Below are 11243 nucleotides of genomic sequence, written 5' to 3'. Positions count from 1 at the left end.
ATATTTTAGGTACACAATCGATTTGTATTGTATTTTTTGCTTAATAAAATTAGTTTCCAATTATTAGTTCTTCTTGCAAACGTGTCGTATCTTGAACTTGAAAAACTCTACCATGTTTTAATGATAATCAGATAATACACACGAAGCGAAATCTAATTATTGACATGAGTTTCTTGAACGTGAATTTAGGAACAAACAAATTTTCAGAGATAAAATGATACATGATAGTATTCATACCATTAACATGAAAGACAATTTTTAACACTAATGATATATAGTGTAATATCTTTTATCTTTATACACTTCCAGGTTAAAGTTTTTCACTTATATGCACTAAATCATATAGAAAGAAAATCTTACATTCTTGTATCTTAGTTGTTGCACGTTATGCGATTTTTTGCATTTTCTGTTTTAGTTTTCATTGGTTTTGCCCGCTTCCCCAACCGTTATATGATTATACATTATGAATTGTACAGCTTTTGTGATACATGATGCCAGTTAGTTTTATATGTTTATACGATTATCACTGAGAAGCGACTTTTCTTTGATTAATTATCTTATTGTGAATGTAATACTATCATGTACTAAACATACCACTGGCGGCCAAAAAGGATAAAAAAGGTGAATACATATATTTTAAGTGCATGTTTTGTAAATTTCCTAAAGTGTTCAATGTCTTCAATGTCTTGAATTACCGGTCTTTATTAAGTCAACATTTTAGTGTTAGAGAGCAATTAATTTCACTATTTTTTTTAACTTTTCTCAAAATACTCTTATCAATTTGCCAATGCAATTATCTTCATATACGTATCATATCTAAATGATTTTGCTATTTTTCTCGTCTCTTGTTCTAATTAAACAATCAATGGTGAAATTATAAATGTAATTTGGAAATTTCGATGGCTGCCAAACTACGTATAAAATATAAGTCAAATATAATGGACAAGAATCACAGAACCGTCAAAGTGATTTCAATATCAGCATATTTTTAAGACAACTACAAATATTTTTTCATTGAGGTTTAGACCGCATGATATTTTGCTCTCATAAATAGTAGGTAGATAACTTAGTAAGGCTTAATGTTTATATATTGCAGTTAAGCAGAATCGAATGTTTATGTCAAATAGCCAGTTAAAGATAATCTTATACCATGCACTGATATAGCAGACAAACACTTTTGGGGGCTTTTTATTCAAAGCACTTGTTCTTGATTTATTGTTGGTATCCTTATCAAAGAAAATATGAGTTTTACTTACGTGGAAGTTTTATGTCTAGGATATAAACTTGTTTAACATACATTTAACGAATTTCATTCAATTGCATTATATCAAACTTAAATATGATTACTTCATTTTATTGAAAATATATTTATAAATTGCGACATGTTATAGCATATTATAATTCACCTATATAAGTAATATAAATTTGACAAATGTGACAAAAACGTCATGCGCCCAAATGCTTTGTATCGGAAACTTACAAGCACTTATATTTTTGTGCGAAACAACATGAGAATCTGAAACATATTCCATAAACATAAGTGTGTTGTTTATTTCAGGAAATTGTGTTATATTAGTATTTGCTGAATTGCTCCAATGCATTACTACCTGCTTTAGAGTGTTATAGCGACAATACTTACCACCAAAGGCACCAAACGGCTCACTTAACCTAGCATGTTTATAATCAGGATAAGTTGATAGCGTTACCTCATTTATTCTAATCTCGCATTACAATAATGAAGAATGGCAGTATATTAAAATGAACTACTTTATCTTTGCGTATACAATATTTGCGTATTTTTTTCAACATATTTGCGAATATATGTAAATTCACGATTAAAGATTATGTTTTATACAATTATTTGCGAAATATCTAAATCAAATTCGAGCTGTATCGCAAAATTGTATCTCGCGGAAAAAAAGTGGTTTACAACTGTTTATAGTAGCGTTCGTTTATATTATTGTTTATATTGGTTATGATTTTAAAATCTTCTTTCGTCTACCAACACAAATAATATATTCTCCTTCACATCTTTTTTAAATTACAATACTGATTTTACAGTGAATAATCGTGTGTAGCACGTATGTATATTAAATTGATTTCAATTAGTAGTGGAAAGTATACTGATATAATACGCATGTAGTCGTAATGGATGGATTAAATTTGTTTATAGAATAAATATCTTCTTTAGCTAAATACTTGATAAAAGCATTTAAATTTGTATAATTAGAATATAGAAATTTTCACTCTAAACTGATATTTTGATATTAGATTGTTTTTTTTAATTTTTTTTTTTCATCGTACCATTTTCAAACATATTAATCCAAATACCACATGGTAAACAATGTATATCAAATGTTTTGTATTACAGGTTTTAAATAAATGTGGGTTTCTTTCAAAAGTTTGCAATTATTTACAATTGCGTTGAGATATCTGAATTTACTTCATTTGTAAATTCTCTCATGAAGCAGCATTCACAAATGTGCCCTAGTAAAATAGAAAAAAAAACGAAAATTGTGTTAAAATGGGTTATTTGTTATATTGTAGTACCCGAGTTTCCTATTTCTAGAGTGTTATTTCGGACTGAAGAAGGCCCTATAGTGGCTGAATATATATTCCATAGAAATGATTTTGATTTTACTTTGAATTTATATATTTTGGCCTTTTATTTCGGATTACCGAGCTTTATACCGTTTTTCCTCATTACTATTTCTAATCATAAATATATTTTATAATCATTGAACACGATATTAAAATGGTTCCGTGTTTAGTCCACTCTAAATGTACTTCATTTCCGACACACATCAGTGGCAATATAATCCTTAATGTTAATGATACATTATACTACGATATCGTTAGAAATAAAATTATTTATTCAATTTGTGATTATTTAATTATTCGAAACAAGTCATTTTGAATAGTTTTTCTTATGGATTTTGCGACTTCTCTGCATCAATATATAATGTAGTAGTATTTCCTTTCCATGACATAGCCTGCAATATTTCTATTTTATGATTATATCTATTCTAGATAATTAATAAATTAACTAACATTTTATATCACAATGTTATTGTACCCTGCCGTAAATAAGAATGCATATAACGTACAATGTAGTCCATGACCGTTCATATTGTCTCTGCGCGTCCCGCTTTGTTACATGCTGGCGGTGGCATCTATGTTTGTCATACATTTTAGGTACGTTTAATGAACCATACATAATTACATAATACAACAATTGTATAAAAGTTTGACATTATTTGTACCTTTTTTATTGTGGAATTACGATTATTTTGTCAAATGTTTTTGGTCAAAGGGATGTAATAAAGAAAGTAGTCATGCAAAAGTTGTCCCCCTTGTAATAGCAAAATTAAATCCATGGACACTGTATAATACCAGAAACACGCCATGGAATTCTTGTGGTCTTTATATAGTATATAAGAAATATAGTAATATCGTTTTCTTTCCATTGTACATGATTAGTCGACAATTTTTCCTCTGAATGATGAATGGATATGCTGATACACCCTTTGAAAATAACTCTTTATTTGATTGGTTGATATTGTCCTCGCTTTATCAAAAAGAAAACACCATCCTGTAAAAATAAAACAAAAATAATAATTATTTCTATCGTGACAGCAGAAATAAATATTTATGATATGTGAATATCAATCAATTACAAATGCAAATACCCGAGCATACAATCGGCATTGGACAAAGGGTGATAAATCAAATCATCTACGAATATCGAGTGAAATAAATATCATTATGATTGTAAATTAACTTGATTTACTATTAATATGACAAAACCAAAACACTACATTGTATACAGAAATAGCACGTGTCAATAAAAGATGCATAAGTACGAATACATAAATTCACACTTGTATCAACGTATTAATCCGTAAGAATCGTATGTTTTTCTTGTTTTTTTTTTATTTTTTATTTTTTTTATTTTTTTTATTTTTTTTTTACTTTAAGTACATTTTTATTTAAGTACTTAGTCAAATAAAACAACAATGGTAAACACACATTTTCTAGTTCAAGCTGCAGTATACGGGTTTTTTTCCTATACATAAATAATGAAAAAAAAATCTTAACACTCCTGAAAAATATAACAAGTAACAGAAAACGTTAGTTACTGACCTTGACCAGTCCAGGTAGAGAGACCCAGAGCTCCCTCTGGGGGATGAGATCTTTACCAGTATTTCCTTTCTTGATTTTGTTAAATAACACCCCGCCTATTAGATAGACAACGAGCAAACCCGCAAATCTGAAATAAAGACATTTAAACTGTAAAAAATGTTAATTATGAAAAATCATAATTTTGTCGTGTTTTATTTCCATATATTTTTCTTGTTTTCAAATCACATATTTTCAAAGTGTTATGTGGTGATCTTAGATCCACAGTCTCAATATGACAACATATAAACAATCTATTTTACTCAGGACATGTGTGCTTGGGCCATTACATGTGTCATGTTTTACTCTTTTGAGATTGTTGAGATTATTTCACAATTATCACGAACTAAAAATCATTACCTTTATGTAAAATGAAATATATTTTAGAAATGAAGTAATAAACCTTTAAAAAATACCAAAAATACCTCACTTGAATTATGGCTATTTTATATACAAATGTGTGAACGGAAGAATTTGGGGGAAATCATTATTGACGACTAAGTGTTATTTTCCGGCGACAAATAATAGCCAATGCAATTAAAATAAATAAACGACTTTCATTATTCACGGCAATATTGTGGCATAAACCGTAAGATCATTGGAAATTATGTGCATTGATGTAGCTGTCATTAGAATCATTTGATTTTTAAACAATACGACTTATTCAGCGTTAAACATTCCGAAGATCATAAAATTAAGTTATATCCTTACGCAATTATTATAACACTTCCTGCACTTATTCCCGAAGGCTTTAAACAAGCATTAGGTGATGCATATATAAAAACCTGAAACGAAACAAAATAAAAATATGACATTATGAAATTATTCATGAAATGTTGACCAGTGTGTGTTTGTTTAATAAATTTAAACTTATAATCACTGTACAAATGTTTGTTACAATCAATCATTTGATACGTGCTTTGTCTTGCCGTGAATTTAAGTACTGTACATATATGATATAGCAGGTTTAAATACTGTACATTTTCAATATAGTAGGTTTATTGTATAAAACTATCTCGTTATGATACATGCAATATGATGCAGAAATCGTGAGTGTGAAATGTACACAAAGCCTTAAGACTAGGGCACATAGCTGACAAAACTTATTGCACACTATGATAGACACTATGGTATCAATGACTTTCTTTTGTTTATATTCAATCAAATTGCTTATGAAAGAAAAAAATGACAATGCGTTCAACTATGTTTTACGGGAAAACGATGTGAGTAGAAATGTTGTCACTTAAAGTTCCTCTATTCAACATATAACCTTACATATTGAGGAGGTTTCGAATTGGGAATTTCGCCGAGCGGGAGAAAATCTTCAACACTGTCACACTGAAGCACTACAGTTGTTACCCTAAGAAAAATGAAATCAATTGCATTTATTAAACGTTTTTTTTTTTTTTTTTTTTTTTTTTTTTTTTTTTTTTTTTTTTTTTTTCATTTTGACCATTATTGCTTAATAAAAGTTTTTTTTTAAACTTTATTTTGGAGATTATTATGTTAATTACTAGATTCCAGATTGGTTGGATGCAGTGTTGCAAAGTATGTTTTGAAAAAAAAGGAATTCTGAAAAATACAGGGCTGGTGGATATATCCATATACATTACCGAACTATTATAATTTGTTATATATAACTTTTCTGAAATTACACATGTCCAAATGAAGAATAAATACAATTATTGGTTTGATTTATTTTGATGATTTGACAACTTTTTTTCGTAGCATCTTATGTTTTATGTATACCTGGCACCGTCCGCTGCTACATAGTCCACTGTAAGAACAGTGCCAATATTTGGTTGACCAAGGGATGTTTCATCTTTGTAGCTGAATGAAGCGCTTTCCTGCGTACCAATATCGTACAGTTGTGGTTGGTCTCCGGGTACAAGCTGGCACGCCTATACCAATCAAAATACACATACATGAAAAACCTTTAAAGGGAATCTCTGAAATATTTCCTATTCTTAAATCCTTGATACTATATTTCATCTTGAAGGCAAACGCCATTATGATAGAAATTATGTTATAGTTCATACCTAGCATTTCATTAAACCCACATTATACGGGCAGTCGTTTTATATACCAAATTCATTCAATTCAAATTCTAAACAATTAACCATCCGCGTCCTGAACTAAATACAAAATGTATGCAAATTAGCTCAATATACCGAAAGACTAGAATCAGTTAAAAGTATCCATAATTTGGTAAGTTACAGCATAATAGCACTGGCTATTACTTACGGCAACAGATTTACAGTTATCGAACTGTGGGGGTAAGGTCGGGTCCAACTGGTCAAAGCTATAACACGGGTTGTAGGAGTAAAGACTCAGGTCAGGGGCAGTTACGGCCTTAAACCTGCAATTAGGATATTTAGCATTAATTAACTTGAAAGTTACTACTACGGGATGGAACGAAGGGAATCAACTCTGGTACTTCAACAAGCATAACTGGACGATCGGCAGGTATACGTAAATAACGTAGGGATACATTTCCTTTTTGTTGAAATAAACATACTGAAGTCAATTGCAAAAGTAGATTTTTATTCGGAATTCTGAAAGACAATGCATTGAATGATTATATCAGAATGTGATCTGGACATTGCTATATTTATCAAATTTGTTATACTGAAGATAAACTGATGTATTGTATTTCATTTCAGAATATTTGTATTGTAGTATTACAATTAGGATTGGGCAACAGGCTATGTCTATATTAGCCCTCTCAATGGATGTATTGAATTGACTGTCACAGCTATACAATACTTACGTTTTTAAATGTATAAGTCAGCTTCATTATTGATTCTATTATAGTTTAAAAGTTAGTTGATATTTCATTCAATATGTATTGTACTTTACCATGCAACGACCATATATGTTTTATGCAAAAACAAAATTTGCTGCTTTTATAAATGAGGGGTATTACTTTGGGCTGTTTTGCAGCCATTCAATGATAAGCAAAATATTTTGCATGAAGATAACAAAGGGTCAACTCCATTTTATATGCTATTCAGAATATCTGATTTTTTTCCCTGGGCTCATGGTAATTTCAAAGGTTTAAGGTCAAAGGGTGAAATTCACATTTTTAAGGTTTAAGTCTTAGTTAATTAAATATTAGAATTGAGATATGGAATGTATTATTTTTGTAGGTTCTGCCTGCATATCTTGTGTTTGTGGACTTCAGTTCAGAAAACTGCCGAAAAATAAATTAGTTATGTTACAGTGACATGACCTGTTTAAGATGATTGAATCCTAAGTTCACATTGGTTAGGTCACGTGTATAAATTAGGTCACATTAAATATTTCTCATGAAACAAACTTAAATAGCTTAAACACTTGCTTTAAACATGGATAATACAAATAAAGCTCTTAATGTCACTCTAAAGCTATAAAATTGTTGAATAAATATATATTTAATCGGCTTTTACGATCATGAAGGCAGCAGGCACAATTTCAACATTCTCTTTTCAGTTAAGGTGTTGCTTGAAATAAGCTCATAAAACAAAATCTAAACATGGGAAAACAGAGATATATAGATAGATGATACATGTACTATTAATAGTATATTACCTAATTTATGTACGTGACCTAGCCAATTTGATCCACATGTAGTACTTAATATTAGTCTCAAGCTGTCAAATAGTTTTGTTTTTAGAAAAACCTATGCTGAAATATATAATATAATAAGTTTTATTTCATAAGATACTGATATAGACTTACAGCTATTCGTGTGTGTCCCAGGTCTAAAACGTATATATACTATCAGTTATCAGTGCCATGCGATAGCTGGCCAGGTCTGTACATAATAGTCTGGGTTATAGGTATAAGTTTCTCGTTGTTGTGTAATGGTATGTGGTGCCTGAACATCTTATATGTAATGCTAATTGTGACAAGGTCAGTATTAACGGTTCATTGAGACCTACTTCTTTAATTTTCAGGTGTTAGATATCATCCACTTTTCTTAATAAATAGAGCTGAACTTATTGTAGAAGAGAGAGGGAGAAACACAAACCTTGTGTGTGGCCCCATTTTGATTTACAATGACAAAATAAATGTGATGCAAAAAGATTTATGTGGCCATCTCAACTTTACAAACAAGATATTCTATTATCTAGATACTTCTTTAATTTTAGGACTTGAACAATGAAAAAGATCGATTATATCTATTTAACCATGAAAAATGTGAAATTTACAGCCTTTGACCTTTGTCCTATGAAATGACCATGAACCTAAAAAAAACGGATATTCTGAATAACATACAATATTCAGCTGACCCTAAATTATCTTCATGCAAAATATTTTGCTTATCACCGAGTGGCCGTAAATTGGTCCAAACTGATACCCCTCCTATTCTATCGTTACGAATGTGTCAAAATCGGATGTTCGGGCAAAATATTTACATGACGTTGACGTCAATGGAGTTACAATGGTATACATTGTCTATATCGTAATCGCTTTTCATGTATAGTCGACGTACCCATGATCATGACGCGTTGAGAACTCTAGTTTAGAGACAAATACCTTGTTAATTCATATAAATGTGGCTGAACAAAAAATTCCTTCCTTTGTATGCGACAACGACATTGTCCAACCCTCAGTAAACCGCAGATTACACATTCATAAATTGCCATAAATTGCCCTAAATTGCCCAACCCTCGGTAAACATCATATTAAATATTTCTAAATTGTCAAATCCTTGATAAACCTCAGACTAGGCATTCATGAATTGATCAACTCTCAGTAAACTTGTAATTAGATATTCATAAAATGCCCAACCATAGGTAAACTCAGTGTGGACATTCATAAATTGTCCAAACCTCAGTAAACCTCAGATTGGACATTCATAAATTGTCCAACCGTCGGTAAACATCAGGTTAGACATTCATGAATTGTTCAACTCTTGACAAACCTCAGACTAGACATTCATGTATTATCCAAACCTCGTTAAACATCAGATTAAACATTCATGAATTGTCCTACCCTCAGTAAACTTCATATTAGACATTCATGAATTTTTCAGCACACGGTAAACATCAGATTTGATAGTCATGATTTGTCCAACCCTCGGTAAACTACAGATTAAACATTCATTAATTGTCAAACCCTCAGTAAACCTCAGATTAGACATTCATGAATCGTCCAACCCTCGGTAACCACAGAACAGACATTAATGAATTATCAAACCCTCAGTAAACCTCAGATTTTTACATTTATAAATTGTCCAACCCTCGGTAAACCTCAGTGTGGACATTCATGAATTATGCATCAGGTTTTGATTTCTTTGTCACACTCTACAATGCAGGGGAATATTGCATTAGTCAGTGGCAGTGCAATCTCACTGACTGTGCAGCACAAACCTCCCAGTCATATTAAATACGGTTGCAAAGAGTGGATAAACATGTTTAATTTGGTTTATTTCATGTATTCATATATTTGTAACAGGAGAGGAGAAAACGTAGCGACCAGACCGGGATTCGAACCCGGGACCTCCGAACACTAGCCAAATGCTCTACCGCTGAGCTACCTGGTTACCGATGATCGACCCTATTCCGCTACATATTATTGTGTTTATAGGATATCAGCATTGGACGAAAAGCCAGAGTATCTAGAGATAAGACATCCTACTGTAGCCAGAATTTGACAATGCCCCAACTACTCAACGTATGCCCATAGTTCTTTTTCAGTATATGGTGATGATGAGGATGAATTCATTAAACGTAACCTTTTGTTGAAATGCAAATTTATTCTTGGTTCCTTATTTTCATCATTACGTATACAAAATACATTTTACTTATTATGAGTTCCTGTGACTAACTAGTAACAGTTAATTGTGGAACCTCAATTTCTACATGTAATTGTACAGATATTTCCGTGAGTGACGGTCTTACTTTGTTCCCTGTATGGCTCCAGGCTTCAGATCCATCGTTCCTCCACTACACTCACACGAACATGATGATTTCTTCTTACAAGTCTGGGCATCTAATTCCTGTAAACCTAACAGGAACAGAGATGTCATAAACAGGCGATGTTTCATCTTCATCTCTTCAGTACATCAGCACATACACCCTAAGTTGATATCACAGTCATGATGTGGATTTGATTGACCAATAGTTTAGCCTGGTGAGTTTGTTTACATTTGTGTATATTTATCGAGATCACCTTTCTATGATTTTACCAGATTAATATCGTTATCAATTTAGCTATTATCAAGAGGTATTTTACTGTATCTAACATACTATTTCATTTGTATTATGTCATTATTTTTTATCAAGTTATTTCAACATACTATCAAAAGGCGATACCAATTTGATCTACACAACATTTAAGCCTGGTTATTTTTCGTTTTCTAGTACTTCATTTCTATATTTATATAGCACATAATCTAATGCACGATAGACCCATTGTGTTATCGCCTGCTATCTACAGTTATCGGTACCTACATGTAGGTATATCACATCTTTATCAATGTCAGGACGATAAATGATCCATTCACACAAGTGAACCTCAAGTCAGGTGACGCTTATATCAGGTTTCCGCGTATGTCAAATGACGCTTATGTCAGGTTCCGCTTATGTCAGGTGTTGCTTATTATTTTAGGTATCGCTTATGTCAGGTTCCGCGTATGTCAAATGACGCTTATGTCAGGTTTCGCTTATGTCAAGTAATGCTTATGTCAGGTGTTGCTTATTATTTTAGGTATCGCTTACGTCAGGTGACACTTATGTCAAAAAACACTATCAGCTACATTTGTAGCATAGGGTAGAAGATAACATCATTTGACTTTTATGTGTCATTTAATTTCAATTAGTTATATTTGAATATGGTAAAATGGAGACACTCTGTAATATAAGCATGTCCCGATTATTTACATACTGAAATACAAATGCCGTTCTTCACATACATATCATACGGCACGTAGGACTTGTATATGTATGGCTTTTTGATTATCTAATTCTGAGTAATTTAATGACATGTTTTGTCATACAGGGTGGCCTAGCTCCATATCAAAGTTTTTTTATCAGTATAAATGTCATGTTTTGCCGTAAGAGATTACCTTGATAAGT

General features: G+C 31.4%; 1 protein-coding gene across 1 annotated transcript; it reads right to left on the bottom strand.

The window, feature by feature from the left end:
- Positions 1 to 3253: 3253 nt before the first annotated feature.
- Positions 3254 to 10312, bottom strand: LOC138316869 (uncharacterized). The gene is made up of 7 exons (XM_069258518.1): positions 10068 to 10312; positions 6424 to 6538; positions 5929 to 6080; positions 5455 to 5539; positions 4891 to 4964; positions 4144 to 4270; positions 3254 to 3592 (listed from the first exon to the last, which is right to left on the bottom strand). The coding sequence occupies exons 1-7, from the start codon at positions 10217 to 10219 to the stop codon at positions 3542 to 3544; spliced, it is 756 nt and encodes a 251-aa protein (XP_069114619.1). The 5' UTR covers positions 10220 to 10312; the 3' UTR covers positions 3254 to 3541.
- Between the last annotated feature and the right edge of the window lie 931 nt (positions 10313 to 11243).

This window comes from Argopecten irradians, chromosome 2, assembly GCF_041381155.1.
Source record: "Argopecten irradians isolate NY chromosome 2, Ai_NY, whole genome shotgun sequence".
NCBI lineage: Eukaryota > Metazoa > Mollusca > Bivalvia > Pectinida > Pectinidae > Argopecten > Argopecten irradians.
Note: the sequence above shows the minus strand (reverse complement) of the source record. Positions and strands in the feature narration are given on the sequence as shown.